This window comes from Sebastes fasciatus, chromosome 22 (genome assembly GCF_043250625.1).
Source record: "Sebastes fasciatus isolate fSebFas1 chromosome 22, fSebFas1.pri, whole genome shotgun sequence".
Classification (NCBI taxonomy): Eukaryota; Metazoa; Chordata; class Actinopteri; order Perciformes; family Sebastidae; genus Sebastes; species Sebastes fasciatus.
The window spans coordinates 1,692,809-1,712,275 of NC_133816.1; the positions used below are offsets into that span (position 1 = coordinate 1,692,809).

A 19,467-nucleotide genomic window follows, 5' to 3' on the forward strand; every position below is an offset into this window, starting at 1 on the left:
AAAGAAGACGAAGACGAAGTGAGAAGGAAGGAAAGACCACAAATAAAGGCCTCATTTTGGGGAATTGTTTCTGCAAACACATAATGTGACATTTGGGCCAGAAAAGTGAGATAAAGAGGGAGAGAGAGGGGTGGACTGTGACTCTCTCTCCCTCCCTCTTGCTTCCTCTCTCCTGGGATCATGGCCTGTCTGTATAAAGGAGAGCCCAGCCTTCTTTGCTGGTGCCACAGCTGAGTCAGACTGACTTGAAGAGACTTCCAGCAGCAACCCTGAGACTGATGAAAACCAGCTCCACAACGACCTCCAGACTCACGACTCGGACTCAAGATTGTCCAGAAAAGTTGAGGCGTTCGAGTACTCCAGAAAGTGTTGGAGATCAGGGATCCTAGCTGGTCGAGATTAACCGAAGAGCCTGAAGAGTCTTACAAGTGAAATTGTTGCAAAGAGCGTAAAGATGCAGGAGAAAGGCTTCTTCACCCAAAGGAAAGCAGCAGCAGCTCTGTGCATTGTGCTGCTAATGCTGGCTCAGCAGGTGAGCGTCCTAACTTCACGAAGTCTTGATAAATGTGTCTGGTGTTAAATCAAAAGATGGATTTTATTCTCTTTTGTTAGACTTCAATCTTCTTTTTGAGTGTTTGAAACATTAGAAACATGTCAAAAATATTTATTAGATTAATCCAGATGAAAGTATAATCTGAAGCTGACAACTGAGAAAATGCAAATCAAGTAGGGTACTTTATCAGGTTGTTGACATATGCAAAAAAAAAATACTCTATTGAAGTACATTTACAGTTTGATGACAGATTTTAAAAAAGTGCTTTTGTTTGACTGTGATGATTCACTTTTTACCTCACCCGAGTACTCAAGGTCCAATTTCTAGCTAATGAAGACAGTTAAATGTGGTAGAAAACTCTGCAAGTGGATTATTTTATCATAAATGCAAATCATACTGCTTTGTTGCATGTTTTAGGATGGTTGACATTATGGCATCTAAATTTAGTCAGCACGCTGTGAAAACACAATTTAAAAATAAATGGCGTACAAATCAGCATTTATTATTAATAAATCAATGCCGATTAATGTTCTGTACCTGGGTTTCCTTGTTTCCTTTCTAATGACCATCTCTGTGTATAACACCAGGTGTGTGCAGGTCCGTTGGTTCGGTCCAGCTCTGACCAGAAGGCCGATTCGAGCGTCCACACACTGAGGAGGACGGCTCGGATGACCCCGCTGTGGAGGATCATGAACAGTAAACCATTTGGAGCTTATTGCCAGAACAACTATGAATGCTCCACAGGAATCTGCCGGTAACGGAAAAAGTACAAACTAATACCTCAAGTAAAGTTTGAGTGAATTATACTCAAGTGGAGGTTAAAGAAAATAAGCTGCAGTCAGTGTAAATATTTGATGTATATAATATATATAATAAGCATCACAGCTGCATCCCAAAGTCCAATTCCCAACTGCAATTTGAGTCCCAGTCAGGTTACTGTCACCTTGAGGCAAAATCATTTACCGTATGGACTACAGTCTGTTAATCACTCTAACAATAATACGTTTTAAAAGTCCTCATTCCTCAGTCCTCAAGTCATCATCATGCTAAACGTAGCCTTCCATACACTGACGTTTCTTTAGCTAATCGGCCTAATTGTCCATCTGCTGTAGCTACAGTAGCACCGTTTAGCTAAGATTAGCAGGTTAGCAGGATGGCATTCTAGCTAACACATTTTGTTAAGGATGAAGTTTCAGTAGGTTAACCGTTAGCTAAATTAATTATTTCAACTCAAATTTACGTCCACTGAGTTGCTTATGAAAAAATGTGTACGATAAAATTACGTTATTAGAAACATGCTTAGAAATACTGACACAAACAGTGGAAGTGAACGGGCTACAAGTAAGCTAATCAGAAAATCCTGATTTATCCTATAATTATTATTACTGTACTGTCAGTGTGTACTTTATTTATTATTATTTATTTTATTTTATTTTAATTTATTAAATTTATTTTTTAATAATCTTTTTTTTTCAAATTTTTTATTTAAAAAAAAATCGTTATCCCTTTTTGCATCGGCGATGTGTGAAGGTTGGGTGGGAGGGGGCTTGGAGGGAAAAATACCAAAATATGGAGGGACGGTGATTTACATGTGTGCTTTATTTGTATGTTTCTGTACACCGGATGCTACTTCCAATAAATTATTACGGGGAAAAAAATTGCCAAATCCAAATTTTTACTCTAAATATATTGCAGCAAATTTAATGTGTGAGAAAGTTGGGAGGTATTACAATATATGACGTATATGAAACTTTGGTTTACCTCCACTTTTGACAAATCTATCAAATATTGCAAGGCTAAACTATTCTGTAACACTTATATCTGGTGTCCACAATTTCCTAATAATTCTATTAAAGAAATTGTATGGAAATGTATAAAAAAAGACATGTTTGTGGCACTAATTATAGGGAATATAGTTATGGGAAAGTTATTTTAATCAGAGTTTAGTTAGTTGTGTTGAGTTTACAAGCAGTGGTTCATTTCCAGAAAACAAGTAAATATTAATTAAATTTTATCTCTTATGTCTGTTGAATTGTTTTCTCGCCTGCGGACAAATTTCACATTTTGCATTGTAGTGCATTGCAGTTAATTAATTATACCAACGCTGTACCAAATTACATTTTTTTTTTCAGGAAACTTTAATTACGGACCCGTAAAAATCAACTACTGCCAAATTCTCTTTTACAGTGGAGCCTCAGTAATGAACGTCATCTCACAGTTTTTTCTTGGTCTTTCTTCTTTTCTCATCATGTCTTCAGGGCGGGACACTGCTCCACCAGCCACCGCTCCCCCACAGAGCCCGTCAACTACTAGATGCCAACCAGCGATCAATGTTTACATGAGTATTCAGCCATAATCCTTATGAAAGGTTCTCCGAACTGGGTTTTTTAAATAGTTTTATATTTATATGTGCCAATACGTTGCTGATAATATCTACATGTTTATATGAATTTACACAGCAGGTAGTTATAGAAAGGCTCCACTTGATATATTTCAAATAAGAAATATCATTTAAATTAAGATAGTAGATGGTGGGCTGAGGCAATAGAGACATTTACTGTAAGTCCCGCCCACACCGGAGGGGAAAACAATTCATCACTCGCCATTGACTTTCTACTGTGTGAAGGTGCCTCTTTGTCACTTTCATCTACTAGCAAACAACAGAAAAATGCCTAAAAGCTGCTGTGTGGTGGGACGTACTACCAACAGGGTAAAGAACCCAAAACTAAGTTTTTATAAGCTGCCGAACCAAAAGAAGAGGCATTGACAGGAAGAGTGGGACAACATGTGATCCTGACACTAAGTACGCTAACAAGCATTTGTCCAAATGTCAGTTTTAAGGTAACTATACTATTTCTGTAAGCTAAGCTAACGTAGCGCCGATTTATTTCCCCTCTGGTGGGCGTGGCTTTCAGAGTAAAGGTCTTTGCACACCAAGTCCGTATTTTTCGTCCGTGTAAAGACGCGTTGTCACCCGATTCGACTGTTATCAGGCCACTAAATAGCCGTTATCAGTTGCCAAAAGCGCCATCAATGTGGGTCAATAGGGGCTTACTACGCCTACTATGTAAAAGTGAAAGTGAAACTTAAGAGCAGCACGTTCTAACACGTTGTAAAACTGAATGAAACGTCACCCTTTGATCACAAACAAAACGGCTTCTTTAGGTTTAGGCAATAAAACTAAAACTTCTTTAGGTTTAGGTTCAAAACTACAACTTCTTTAGGTTTAGGCAACAAAATTACAACTTATTTAGATTTAGGCAACCAAACTACAACTTCTTTAGGTTTAGCTAACAAAACTACAACTTCTTTAGGTTTAGGCAAAAACAACAACATTTATATTTAGGAGAAAACACTGTGTTTTGGGTTAAAATAACTATGAATACATTGTTGGTTTCACACGGGATGCAAACTCCGGTCTCCTGGGTGAAAGCCCTGTATCTTGTGTCACACCCATCGTCCCCGACCTCTACCCTATATGGAGTTTCACGATGTCTATACTACAGCACCTGACTTCATAATAGTCATAATTACTACGGTGGCTAGATGTCACTGTTGTGTTCTTTTATACCTTCTTTCTGTGATCTACCATTTGAATAGATGATAAAACCTACTAGTGGGCGTAGTAGGCCCCTACTGACCCACATCTATTGGGCTTATAGCGACTGATGACGCCTATTTAACAGCCTGACAACAGTCTAATCAGCTGGCGTTGTGCTCCGTCTCTATAAGGGAGCCATTTAGCCTTTTATTCTTGATGTTTTCCATGATGTGGTCATCTGAAACCATTTCCTGGTTTTCAACAAGGGTGCAAACAACTAAAAAATACTAGTTTCACACTGCTATGGACCAAAAATCTTTCAGCCCTCTCAGAGCTGAGACCTTGTGATTTAAAATGCAAACAAATGTATCATGGCTCTGCCATGCCAGCTGGAAATCAAGGTTTTACTGGCGACAGCTCACTGTTTCACTGATATCATGAAGCCTTAGATCAGACATTGAAGCAATGACGAATGGCACAAGGAAGACTGTGCGTCATGACCTTGAAATGTTTCCACATTTCGTCATCGCTGTCTCGTGTCATCTCTGATAAGTTATCACTTGACTGTATGCATAGAAGGTCTTATCATTACCACTGATAATGTGCCAAATAGATACACATATGCTTCCCTTTTTACCCCCAAGAGGAATCATTTGGGTTAGTTTACAACTTGGATAGGCTGGCGTCAGCATTTTTCCTGATTTATTATTAATTCTGGCATTCATTATAGAAGGAAAATTTGTTATGTTATTGCCCCCCAAAAAATTACACATATTTAACGTTCATATTTAACATTCAAAAAGTGTTAAAGAGAAAGAGATGAGATGAGATGCATAAATCAAAGTAGGAAAAAGGGCATAAAAAAGGGGGGAAAAGATGAAACAAAGAAAAGAGAAGGATCAGAAGTTACAAAATATTGATGCAACATTTCAACATCTTCATGTTTTTTATTCTAGTTTTATTCTTTTCAAAGTTATATTTCTTGTCAAAATTTCCAAAGTTAGTTTTGACAACATTATATCATAGTATATGTAATGCATGCGTACTGATTTGGTGTAATGCGGTGATTCTCATATTTTATTTATTTTATCCTCTGTTTAAAAATGTTAAAAAATGTACCCATTTACATCATTTTATTTAGTATTTTTTTAAATCTATATTTGTTTATGATATTTTAATGTTTTTTTTTAGAATAATCAATCACCCTGACTGGATTTTTTAAGCTTTTGCAGTGGGAACTTTTAGATATCTACTCATTCATTCAATCGTAAATCTGTAACCAATAACAAATTTAATCTTAGCTAAGTGTACAAATATTAGTAATAGATTCATAATGACGAGCTGCACAGCTTTGTTCTTTTTTTTTGCACATCCATCTCCTCAAATTGATAAGCGAACATAGATTTCGCTTCGACTCGCCTGCACAGTTTACTTCATGCACAGAGCAGGTGGTTGCTGATATTTTGTACACTCAGCATGTTTGAGAAATGTTTGAGTAGGATTGCACTTTTAAACCCAAATTATCTTTGTACTGTGTACTGTCTACTGTATGTACTGTATTACTTACATGTAGAAGGCTGGAGAAAAAGTGGAATAAAAGCTTTTGAAAAAAGAATTGAACACATTTGTTCCTAATTTTTAATTTTGGTTTTAGAATAATTTATGTTATAGCACATTACTGGTTTTATTTATAAGTATCAGCGCGGCAAGATAAATAAATAAATAAATATCTGTGTGGGATATGGCAGCAGGATCTAGCCAATGTTGGATTAGCCTTATTCTTTATTTTTCTTATGTCAAGAAATCTCATAAAAACCAACAGTGTGCTATGGCTCCATTGGTTCCTACTGCATACGTACAAGTTTAAACGGGACACAAATATATAGTTTCATTGTCTTAAAAAAAGCTCAGTAATTTCCTAAAACAGCTGGGCACTTTAGTTTTTTAGCAAACATCAAACAAACAGGTTTAAATAGTGCATTTAGTGGGGGACTACTTTCTGCTGCAGATTAATACACATTTGTTGCTCTAGCATTAACAGCTATTTAGAGTATTTACATTTAAAGTATTTATTTGTTTCCCAATTATGCCATTAAGTTCTATTCAGTTAAACATTCCATTCTTGACCTCGTAAATAGTAGTTTGACAAAGCGATCCCAACTCAAGGTCCACTTGCTAGTCTTTCCAGAGCTTTTTAAACCTTATCGCATGGTCTTCACCAGCAGATAGAGTTTGTTCAGTTATCATGGAGTCATCACTCTGTTGACTTGTATTAGCTGTTATGAGTTCATGATTTTTAAGTTGGCATAAAGTGCAAGCTAAAGTTCTGTTATTCTTGATCTGATGAAGACTGGTGTGATACAGCTGAAAGCTCAGGAAAGGGCTACTAAGTGGATCTTTAGTCAGCAACACTTACGAGAGAAAGTACTACTGAGAAAATCTGAGAAAACGTGGCGTCCCTTCCTGGACTATGCTGAATCTAAACTTTAAATCTCCTCATATGTAATTTACAGACTAATTTACAGTCATTGTTCATATTTTTGGACATACTGCATCAATTCATATTGAATTCTTAAGCAACTTTTATTTATTTGTGTGTTTGTTTGTTTGTTTTAAATCCTCTGTCAATTATCTTTTTAGTTTTTTGTCCTTTTCCTGTTATTTGTATTGAACTTATCTGTAAAACCAATAAACAAAATAAATCATTTTTAAAAATATTTAAAATCACAGACACAGTTTTAAAGCTTTGCAGAAAGCTCGTGAGTGGACCTTGAGTTATGATTGTTTTGTCATAAATATATTTTGTTTTATTTTGCTGTTGCTATTTTTTACATTAACCTGGTTTCAGGACCTCACCCATGTCTGCAACTTCTTTGTGAAAGTGAGTTCAAAAAGTGAAACGAAAATGTCTTTTCAGTATGATTATCAGTCTGATTTGATGTATTATTTGTAACTAATGACAGAAGATAATCACATAACATACAAAATAAATTATAAGTTACCACCATTACCTCCAAGAGGAAGAACAGTAAGGAAATGAGACAAATGAGACAAATGAGACAAATTGAAAGAATAGTCCAATAAAAACAAGCAGGGTTGGAGTTTGGAGTTGTGTACTTTAATCTGATTTAACTTATTGACTTCAGTATGACCCCACCACAGGATACCCTACTTATCTTGAGTAGCTAGTTAAAGAAATATCGCCTGTTTTTTCAAGATTAGAATTTACACACGACAACTTGGACGTGAACTTTTAACGCCAAATAAACCTGTTGATGTTCCTCAGAGCACATGTGGAACAAATACACCGTCCCTGCACTGTTTTCTGGAAATACAGGAGTTGGGAACTTTAGCACAAAAACTACCTGGAAACAAGACTTAAACAAATATAAATATGCTCTCCTGGATGTTCACATGTCGCTGATTCCTGCAGCCAAACACTAATGTGAAACTAATGTAATATCTGACTCATGCACTCTGACTCATCTGCAGAGTTTTGCTTTTTTCATGCGCTAACTGGAGACTGAACCTGCTGTCATCTGTTGGCGTTCAGATGTTCAGTCTTTCACAACGACAGAGATGAAGTGCGCGAGTGAGTGGAACAAACGCTGACGGATTTTTCCACTTCATATGAGAATGTGCAGAGTCATCAGAACTGTGTTTTCTCTGTGTTAATTGAACATTTTTGGTTCACTGATTTTATAGCTATTAACTCAATTTAAATTTGAGCATAAGGTTAGAAATTACCACTTGCGGGCGCCTGGGTTAGCTCAGTTGGTAGAGCGGGCGTCCATGTATTAAGGCTTGGTCCTGACCGCGGAGGCCCGGGTTCGAATTCGGCCTGTGGCCCTTTCCGCATCCACTCTCTCTCTCTCCCCCCTTTCAAGACTCTATCCACTGTCCTGTCATAAAAATGGAAAATGCCCCCAAAAAAATAACTTTAAAAAAAAGAAATTACCACTTGTATGGCCAAAAGTATTTGGAAAGTATTTTTATGCTTAGTTCCACTGAAGCAAAATCTTAATGCTACAGCCTACCATGCTATTTTAGACAGTAGTGTGCTTCCCACTTTGTGGCATCAGTTTGGGGAAGTCCTTATCAACATGAAAATAACCCCGGGCACACAGCCAGGTCCATGAAGAAATAGTTTTCCCAGTTAGTTGTGGATGAACCAGCCCAGTATTCCTTCATCCATATTGGACATTTCTTCAGGTTGAGGTGGTGGATGGGTCCCGTCACAGACCTGCAATTGATGTTCTGGTAACACTTCATTTTACAGGTCCGCAAATTTCATTATAATTAGGTGATAATTAGCAAGTAACCTATTTGAAATTTCTTTGGAATTACTTGCATATCAACCCAATATTTACCTCAAAATGTATAGAAAATGACTTTATTATAAACATTATTTAATAATTATATTCCGATAACTTCTTTGAAATTTATGTTGAATGTTATGTGTTAAATCGGACAAGGCGATCTGCTCTTGACTATTACTTTGCTGGGAGGATAGGGTAATCACCGTGGGACATCAGTAAAAATGCTCTTGAGATGGATTTGTCTTCAGTGGACTTTATTATAAACTTCACACACTGTGCACTTATACACTTCAGACAGGAAGTATAGTGTCCTTTTGGGTGTGTGTGTGGTCTTCTCAATGGACGCACACAGGCTCTCACTGTCCAAAATGTCCAAACTGTGCCGTACTAATTACGTAGCTCAACTACTGTAACAGCTCACTTGACACGCAACTCTCTAGAGCAACAGAAAAAAGGAGACGATTTACCTCTGCTACGGAGGATTGATTGACAGGCTACTCAGCCAATAGAAATGCACCATAGGCGGGACTTAGCAAAAAGATAGGTAATGATATAAACCAAGGCATAGATATTCAAGCAACATAAACTGAGGTAGATAATACATGAAAGGATATTAAATCTTCTTTACAGCCGCCCCCAAATATGGCGGCCCATATTTGCAATCAAGGAGAAGATTCACTTAGTCAATGTCATCGTCTGGAATGCAAGGGAGCTTGATAAGGCGTGCGACCGGCCTCATATACGTCTTGCTGTTAATCTTGACCTCAGCAGCACGTACTCGTCCATCTGCTCCTGGGAGGACCTTGCTCACTCGTCCGACTGGCCAAGACGCCCTCGGCAGTTGTGGGTCAACGACCATGACCACTGTGTCTGACTGGAGGTTCTCTGAGTCGTTCCACCACTTGGAGCGGGTCTGTAATGTAGGCAAGTAATGCCTCACAAAGTGTCTCCAGAACTGGTCAGCCAGGACTTGGCAGTGTCTCCATCTACGGCGACTTAGAAGTTCCGACTCCTGGTAGACGGCTTGGGGCAATGCCGGGTCGAGCCGCCCCATGAGGAGCAAGTTTGGCGTGATGGGTTCTGGGTCTGCCACATCTGTAGATACATACCCCAACGGTTTTGAGTTTAAGACTCCTTCCACTTCAATGAGGACAGTGTTAAGCACTTCCTCGGTCACAATCTGTGCCTTCACAGTGGCATTTAGGGCGGTCTTGATGGATCTTATCTCCCGTTCCCAATTCCCCCCGAAATGAGGGGCACTTGGCGGGTTGAATGCGAACCTGATTTGACTTTTCGCCAGCTGTGCTTGAAGGTCAGGGTGCAGAGCTCTGAACGCCTCTTGTAGTTCTCGATCTCCGCCTTTAAAATTTGTCCCCTGGTCGGATAGAAGCTCTGCAGGCTTTCCTCTCCGTGCGATAAATCTCCGCAGTGTCATAAGAAAGGAATCAGAATCGAGGCTGGGCAGGAGTTCTATGTGGACTGCTCTAGTCGTCATGCACTTAAACAGGAGTCCCCACCGTTTCTCATTCCGTCTGCCCACTTTAACTTGGAGAGGCCCAAAGCAGTCCACTCCAGTGGAGGTGAATGCTGGCTGGTAGAGACGCAGACGGGATTTGGGCAAGTCAGACATTTTTGGAATGGTAGGTTTGGCCCTCCATCTCTGGCAATCTACACAGGTACGCTGCTGTCTTTTTACAGCCTCTCGCCCTCGAAGAATCCAGTATCTACGCCGAATCTCGGCAAACAGACGTTCTGATCCGGGATGTCGTAAGTCATGGTCAGTGTCCTGAATGATCAATTTTGTCGCTGGGTGAGCTGGGTCCAAGACAATAGGGTGAAGAGTGTCGGGCTCTAAGTGATGACTACGCCGTAGTCTTCCACCCACCCGGATGAGCTTTGTGCTTTCGTTGTACTCTGGAGTCAGAGTGAGCAGACGACTCGTGGATGATATCGGTTTTCTTGCTACTAATTGTTTGAGTTCTTCGGGGAAACATTGTTCTTGAGCTTTCCTCAAGATTTCCCTCTCTGCCTCTATGTGAGCGTCTGCCGAAGGGCTACCTTGCAGACCAGCCGCCTCGTGACGAGACAGTGCAGTTGCCTCAACCAGCTCTCTGAAACTGCTGAACTGCCCTATATCTGGTAGTGCTGGGTCATGGGATGTGATGGACAGAGCGCAGAAGGTTGGCTTCCTCACCTCATTTGGATCATCGAGTACTTCAGTAGCAGGTTTGGTTGGCCAGTGGTCAGGTGACTGTCGCAGAAAGTCTGGGCCCTGACTCCACCGAGTCTCCGTAGCAAGATCCTGCAAGGACAAACCTCGTGTAAGATCATCTGCCGGATTACTGGCGGAGTCCACGTAGCGCCAAGCCTGGGCATCGGTCAGTTCCTGTATTTCGGCTACTCTTGTACCTACAAAGACTTTGTAGCGGCACGATTCAGACTGAAGCCAGGTTAAGACTGTCGTGGAGTCTGACCACAAGACAACTGAGTGCAGAGGCATCGTAAGCTCTCTCTCCAACAGCGTGGCTAACTGAGCAGCTGTAACAGCAGCACATAACTCTAGGCGTGGTATGGACTGCTGGCGCTTAGAGGCTACCCTCGATCTGGCCGTCAGGAATGCCACTTGAACTTGCCCCTGAGGGTCTTCTGTGCGCAGGTACGCCACTGACCCGTAGGCACATTCGGATGCATCACAAAATATGTGTATGTCCCTGACACTGTCCGGTTGGTCCATTTCCGCGCTTGTGTAGCAGCGGGGAAAGGAAATGGTGGGCAGGTGTTTAAGTTCTTCTTCCCATTTGTTCCAGGTCTGGAGAAGCTCGCTGGGCAGCAAGGGATCATCCCATTGTCTGTGTTTGTCCCACAGCCTTTGCACCAGTACCTTGGCCCTAGTGGTGTAAGGCACAATAAATCCCAGCGGATCATATTGGCTAGCTAGTACACGATAAATGTTTCTCATTGTGGGCGTGGGGCTCTCCTGTGCCCGATGCTTATAACCCAGTGTGTCCGACTGACATGACCAGCGGAGCCCGAGAGTCTGTTCCTGTGGATCCACACCTGCTTGACCTTGACTGAGCCAGAGCTCACTGCTTTCTGCTCGAGCTTCCTTTGGTAGGTGACTGATCACTGCTTGGGTGTTGCTAGCCCACTGCCTCAGCTCGAATCCACCTGTCGCCAGGAGCGCCTTCAGTTTGTCCACTAGTGCCTTTGCTTCGTCTGCAGAAGACAAGCTCTGCAGATGGTTGTCTACATAGAAGCATCTTTCGACTGCCTCACGGACGTCCTCTCCTGGCAGGCTGTGGTCGATAACGTGCTTCTGCAACGCGAAGGTGGCGCAGCATGGGCTGCAGGTTGTCCCGAAAGGCAGGACCTGCCACTCGTAGACACTGGGGGACTCTTCTCTCTTTAAGTCTCGCCACAGGAAACGGAACAGTGACCGGTCTTCAGGCAGAAGTCTCACCTGGTGGAACATCGCCTTTATGTCACTACTGACAGCGACAGAATGTTCCCGGAAGCGCAGGAGTACACCGAGAAGTGTAGAGCCCAAGGTAGGTCCAGGCAGGAGAAGTTCGTTAAGGTTCTCACCTTGGTACTTGAATGAGCAGTTAAAAACAAGTCTGTTCTTTCCATTGTGGTGGACTATGTGGTGGGGAATATACCACGTTTCTACTTGGTGGACCATCTCGGGGGGAACTTTCACTGCGTACCCTGCCTGCTCCAACTTCTGTACTTCTGCAGTGTATACTGCAGATTTCTCTGGGTCCTTTGCTAGGCGTCGCTCAACACTGCGCAGGGTTGCCAAGACCGCCTCCTTTGGTGCCTGCAGGCGTGGCATGTCCTTCACTCTCAGCATGGGCGTGGCGTATCTTTGAACTCCATTGTCATTCACTCGAATCGTTTTAGCTTCAAGTAGGTTCACTGCCTCCTGATCTCGCTTTGACCTAGTAACGAGCTTTTCGCTTCGATAAGGCAGCGTGTCCAGCTGCCAGAGCCTTTCCACATGCCTAGACAGTTCCTCAGATGGAGAGAGTGTGGACGTCAGCAAGCATTGTGATGAGGAGATGCATCTCTTGATGTACTTGGTTGGACCCTGGACGGTCCATCCTAGCCTGGTGTTAACTGCTGCTGGTCCACCAGTGGGACCTAGACGAACAGGCTCAATCGGGGTGATCAACTGCGGGTAATCTGAACCAATCAACAGAAGTGGGCGAACACGGTCAAGTGATTGTAGAGGCAATCCCCTGAGATGCTTGTACTTCCGTTGTAGAGCTGCCACTGCCTGAGTATGCTCTGCTAGACCCAGTTCTCCTGCAGTGAATGCACCTTTGATCTTGAATCTGCTGTGCGGCTGGCTGGCAGGGGAAATGGTGAACGATACAGTCGAACCATGGAGGACTCTGATGTCTTGCCGCACTGTTCTCAGTGCTAACTCTTCTGGTGTTCCTCTGAGACCCAGCTGCTTGGCCGCGGCCTGGAGGAGGATGGTCCTCTCTGACCCATCATCTAATATTGCATAAGTGTCCATAGTACGACCTCCGTTCCGCAGAGTGACTTTGGTGATCTTTAGCAGCACTTGACTACAACCAGCTCGTCGATCCAGGTAGAGAACATCACTTGCAGGACGTGCATGGCAGATGTCCTCTCCCTCTGGCTTCCTGTTGAGTTCATGCAGGGCTTCCACATGCTTGCCATTGCATATCTTACAGGTCATTTTGAGTCGGCACTGCGCCGCTTGGTGACCACGGCCACACCTCCAGCATTTCTTGTTGGACCTCACCCACATGCTCTTCTGATCTTTCGTAAGTTGACTAAAGTTTGAGCACTGATCTAGGTAATGCAGTGAGTTGCTGCAATATGGGCAATACGTTTTCACCTTTTCTTGGGCTGTATTTGTGGGGGCCGGGTCTTTGCTGGTGGTGAAGGCTGGTTCTGCGCCATGTAGGATGGTCGTCGTCTGACGTGATTTGAAGTCTTTGTTCCAATTCTTCCTTGGTTCTGTGCTCTCCTTCTTTTCACTCTGGCTGAACTTGAATCCACTCTGTTGGATCTCTAGCTCGTACTCGAGCCAATCAGCAAAGTTCAGAAGGGTTGGAACTTTGATCTTCAGCGGATGAATATACCTTTTGAAGTTGGCACGCATGTCATGAGGCAATTTGGCGGCGAGCCTCGCGACATGTGACCCACACTGAAGCTCTATTTGGCCCTCTCCACCCAGCTGGTCTAGCATGCCTACCAGAACTCTGATGTGCAAGGCAAACTTCTTAAAGGTTGCTGTATCACCACTGCGGATAGTGGGCCCGTCCATCATGTCTGCAATGCGCTGCAAAGCCAGCTGGTGTGGTTGTCCGTAGTGGCAGGTGAGGGAGGCCATGGTGTCACTGTATGGATGGCGAGAGTTGCTGTAGGAGTCTGCTATTAACAGGGCCTCTTCAAACTTCAAATGGTCTAGGAGCACCTGATATTTAAATCTCTCTGTTGCGTCTTCAGGTAGAATGTTCTCCAGACTGATCTTGAGTCTTGCAAACTCCCTTGGATCCTCCTTGGTGAACTTTGGTATAGAGGGTTTCGGTCCTCGGTAGGTCCTCTCCTGCCGAGGGGGTGAGGGGGAGTGGCGAGGCTGAGTGGAAACTTGCTTTGGTGATGAGCACTCCCGGCGGCCAGGTCGGTTGGAGTGTTGTGCGTAATCCTGTTCCTCTCTGTTCCTCCTTGGCTCGTCTGATGCTTGAGAACCACTGTCTGAGTCTGTTAGAATCCCCGAGCGGTCATAGAGGAAATGAGGATCAGTCTGGATGGCATTTCAGCATAATAGCATTTATTTTCCTTTTCACACCCGTCACACATGTTGCCTCCACCGTAGTATTCCCCCAAATGGACCCAAACTCATGGTTTTTATACTCCCCTATATTGGCCCATACCATTTCCAAAACACAACACCACACCAATATACAAAAATATCCACATTTATGTACCTAAAGACATTTCCCACATATAAATCCTCTTAATAAATACATACACACCTAACTATCTTCAATAAATATACATAAACATTACCCTTTCACAAATACACAATAAACAGTCCCGCCGAACTCCCCTCCACCCACTTCCCACTGGTTTCGCCCTCCCGGAACTATTAATAGGGCGCAAGTCCCCGGGGATCTCTTTCACCCGCGCACCTTGGGAGACGGAAACCGGAAGTAGTAAGTTGGGCATGTTATTGACTGTTTTAATTAATTAATACCTCTGTGTGTTCATTAAGTGTATTCAATAATCCATACGTCTAGTAATTATAGTTAAACATACACACAAATTACTATATTACTCCCGTAACGGCGAGCCGTCGTTACATTTCCTCCCCTCCTCTCCAAAGAGTACAGTACCTCAATTTTCATGTACTCTGGAGAGACAGTCTGCTACCAGGTTGGCCTTTTTCTGCCCGGTACTGGACTGTGAAGTCGTAGGGTTGCAGGGACAGGTACCACCCTGTGATACGTGTATTCGAGTCCTTCATCCGGTTCAGCCACTGCAGAGCCCGATGATCCGTCTCAAGGCAGAAGTGACGTCCCAGCAAGTAGTACCTCAGTGAATCAACGGCCCACTTCATGGCTAGACACTCCTTCTCCACTGTGGAGTACCTTGTCTCCCGGTCCAGGAGTTTGCGGCTCAGGAACAATACAGGACGCCTCTCCCCCTCAGCCTCCTGTAGCAGCACTGCTCCAAGGCCGACACCAGAAGCATCCGTCTGCAGTGTGAATGGCTGAGAGAAGTCAGGAGTGTGTAGAACAGACTCACTTGTGATGGCACTCTTGAGATCCTTGAAGGCCCTGTCACACTCTTCATTCCATCTCACTCTGTTTGGGGCTGAGGCCTTGGTGAGGTCAGTAAGGACAGCTGCCCTCTCAGAAAGGTGGGGGATGAACTTGCTGTACCAACCCACCAGCCCCATAAAGGCACGCACCTTCTTCTTGGTGGTGGGCACCGGATACGAGTGGATGGCATCCACCTTCCCCACTCGAGGCTTGACCACCCCTTGTCCAACGACATGGCCCAGGTACTCCACCTGTTCCCGTGCAAAAGCACACTTGTTTGGATTGATGGTTAGCCCGGCTGTCTTGATCAGGTGGAGGACCCGTTGCAGGTGAGCCATATGTTCCTCCCATGTCTGGCTGAAGATGACAACATCATCCAAGTAGGCGGCTGCAAACTGTGGCACCTCCCTCAACACTTGGTCCATGAGTCGTTGGAAGGTTGCTGGCGCCCCATGGAGACCAAACGGCATCACCCTGAACTGAAACATGCCATAGGGCGTCTTGAATGCTGTCAGCTCCCTGGACTCAGGTGCCAGGGCCAGCTGCCAGTACCCCTTGCTCAGGTCAAGCGTGGTGATGAACGTGGACCTCCCAACTCTTTCCAGCAACTCATCGATGCGGGGCATTGGGTAGGTTTCAAACTTTGAGACTGCATTGAGGTACCTGAAGTCAATACAGAACCTCAGTGAGACATCTTTTTTAGGTACCAACACAACAGGACTGCACTACTCACTGGTTGATGTCTCAATTATTCCCAGCTGCAACATCAGTTCAATCTCCTTCTTGAACTCTGGTACCAAACGTTCAGGGATCCTATAGCTTTTCCGGCGGGGAGCAGCCTCTCCCTTCAGATGGACCTTGTGCTGGACCAGAGTTGTGAAGCCAGGTTTTTCTTGGAAAAGCCCTGGATCCAGCAAGGCTTTTATCTCCCTCTGCTGGGCTGGCTGGAGATGGGACACATCCGCTGAAGTCGGCTCAGAGTTGGTGGGGAACGACTGCTCTCTGTTTTCCTCCTCATCGAGAGCACGGATGAAGAGTTGCTGCTGGGCAGGTTGCTGGATCGGCAGTGAAGGCACCTGAAACTCCTTCAACAGGTTCACGTGAAAACACTGATGTTTCTTCAATCTGTCAGGCATGTGTAGTTCATAGGTTACCTTACCCTGGCGTTTGGTGACTTGGTAAGGCCCCTGCCATTTGGCTAACAGCTTACAGTCACTGGTTGGGAGCAACAGCATCACCTGCTGCCCTGGATGAAATGTCCTGTCTCTGGCCTTTCTGTCATACCAGGTCTTCTGGTTGGCTTGCGCCGTCCTCATGTGCTCCTGTGCTAGAGCCGTCATCTGTTCCAGCCTCTCTCTCATCTTCACGACATAGGCAACAACATTCTCCTGATCTGCAATTGGATTCTCCCAGTGCTCTCTCAGGAGGTCCAGTGGCCCCCTCACCTGGCGACCATAGAGAAGCTCGAAGGGCGAAAATCCCGTTGAAGCCTGTGGCACCTCCCGGTAGGCAAACAGCAGGTATGGCAGCCATTGGTCCCAATCAGAGCCTGTGTGTAAGACAAACTTTCGCAGCATGTTCTTAAGTGTTTGATTGAATCTTTCCACCAGGCCGTCCGTCTGGGGGTGGTATGGGGTGGTCTTAATACCCTTCACACCTAACAACTGATAAACTTGCTGCAGTAGTTTGGACAGGAAGTTTGTCCCACAGTCTGTCAGGACCTCTCTAGGTATGCCTACCCTTGAAAATAGCTGTATAAGACAGTTGGCAACCTGTCTGGCTTTAACAGACCTGAGGGGAAAGACTTCTGGGTAACGGGTGGCATAATCACAAATTACCAAGATGTACCGATTTCCTGAAGAACTTTTCTCAAGGGGCCCCACTACATCCATGCCTATTCGGTCAAATGGTGTATCAATAATGGGCAGTGACTGAAGCTGGGCTCGGGCTACTAACGCTACTGGCAGGAGGTAAGTCTGGCCACCAACCGTAAGATAAACCTCAGCTGTGGGGTACTTTTTCTCATCACCGTGTACACAACTAATATTGGCAGTGGTCTCACTCCACAGTTCTCTTGGAACTATGCTGGACAGCACAACAGACTGAAAACTGCCAGAGTCTAAGAGGGCCTTCTCACACTGACCATTCACTAACACCGGTGTTGTGAGCGCTTCTGCCTGCACAGAGACTGGGTTAGCGGGTCTGGGTACTGTACACAAAAGGGAAGGCTTACTCTGTCTGGTTGCGGGGCATGTATACTGAGTGTGACCTAAGGCATTACATTGATAGCAGCGGATGTCCTGCTTAGAACTGGAAAAGGGCTTGTTACTGTTAGGTTTACTGGGAGGGAACTGCCTAGCATTGTTCTGAGGCCTAAACTGAGTTTGACCACCCCTTTCACCCCCATTGGACTTACTGCGCCCGGTGAAGTAGCTGTCCCGGCCGAAGGTGGTTCTTCTGCTCCCAGTTCTGGCTGACAGGAAAACCTCTGCAAACCGGGCGGCATCTTCTGCAGACTTTGGGTCCCGTTCACGGATCCAGACCTCCAACTCCGGGTCCACCATCCTCAAAAACTGCTCCAGAATCATCAGCTCGGCCATGTCTTTCACCGTAGAGCTCTGTGGTTTGATCCATTTGTTAAACATGTCCTTCAGTCGAACATACAGTTCACGTGGGGTCTCTCCTTGATCAATGTTCAGTGCACGAAACCGCCTTCTATAGGTGTCGGCTGTGATCTCATATTTAGCTAGAATAGCCTCTTTAACCTTTTCATACTCTTCAGAGTCTGTGATGTCCATGAGAACATAGGCACTATGTGCCTTACCTGTGAGCAGAGGAACAAGATGAATGGCCCACTCCTCTTTTGGCCAACGGCAGACAGTGGCCACTCTTTCAAACGTTGTCAGAAAGTGTTCGATGTCATCCTCCGGAGTGAGTGGTATCAACTTGGGGTCTCTATGCATGTGTCGCACCCTCTGTGGTGGTGGCGACCACTCCCGCTGACTGGATTGGCCGGCCATCACCTCCGGTTCTTCCCCGTCTGCACCATCAACACTTTCATAGCGCTCCCCTCTGCTGTTATATTCATCTCTCAACTCTGTCACCTGTGTTTGAATCCGTTGGAACTGGTGTTGCATGCTCCTCCATCTCTGCTCTTGGCGCATGGACTCTTTTTCCAACTGCTGATCTCTGGATGTTTGGGAGCGGACCAGAGACTTCATCATGCCCCTCAGCTCCTCCAGCTTATCAGGATTTCCACCAGCCGCTGCCCCCTGCTGGTCAGCTGAAGTACCTGCTTCCCCACTGCCTGGCTCCTCCTGAGGATCTTTCTTTGTGCCTCTAGTCATCATGCTCTCCTCAATATGTTGTCCGGCCTTTTCTTCTGACACCACTTGTTAGAATCCCCGAGCGGTCATAGAGGAAATGAGGATCAGTCTGGATGGCATTTCAGCATAATAGCATTTATTTTCCTTTTCACACCCGTCACACATGTTGCCTCCACCGTAGTAGTCCCCCAAATGGACCCAAACTCATGGTTTTTATACTCCCCTATATTGGCCCATTCCATTTCCAAAACACAACACCACACCAATATACAAAAATATCCACATTTATGTACCTAAAGACATTTCCCACATATAAATCCTCTTAATAAATACATACACACCTAACTATCTTCAATAAATATCCATAAACATTACCCTTTCACAAATACACAATAAACAGTCCTGCCGAACTCCCCTCCACCCACTTCCCACTGGTTTCGCCCTCCCGGAACTATTAATAGGGCGCGAGTCCCCGGGGATCTCTTTCACCCGCGCACCTTGGGAGACGGAAACCGGAAGTAGTAAGTTGGGCATGTTATTGACTGTTTTAATTAATTAATACCTCCGTGTGTTCATTAAGTGTATTCAATAATCCATACGTCTAGTAATTATAGTTAAACATACACACAAATTACTATATTACTCCCGTAACGGCGAGCCGTCGTTACAGAATCCCAGTAGTCAGGGCTTGGGAGCGGCTTCTCTCCTAGTCTGCGAATACGGGCTGTTAGGTCACTCACCAGGTCCATCGGTGGTGGTTGGGTTGATAATTGATCCTCATCCACGACCGGTGGTTGTGGTAGTGGCCAATACTCCTCGTCATCTCTGTTTGGAGGTCGAAGGGCATGGCCAGTATTGACTGCTGGCACAGGCAGACTGTTGGGTTGAGGTGGCTGCTCAGATTGTGAGAGGGACCAGACCC

At 44.5% G+C, this 19,467-nt stretch overlaps 1 protein-coding gene across 1 annotated transcript; it reads left to right on the plus strand.

Moving 5' to 3' along the window:
- The first annotated feature begins 210 nt into the window (after positions 1–210).
- Positions 211–5,709, plus strand: leap2 (liver-expressed antimicrobial peptide 2). Its single transcript, XM_074623239.1, has 3 exons — positions 211–532; positions 1,141–1,307; positions 2,812–5,709. The coding sequence occupies exons 1-3, from the start codon at positions 455–457 to the stop codon at positions 2,864–2,866; spliced, it is 300 nt and encodes a 99-aa protein (XP_074479340.1). The 5' UTR covers positions 211–454; the 3' UTR covers positions 2,867–5,709.
- Positions 5,710–19,467: the final 13,758 nt, after the last annotated feature.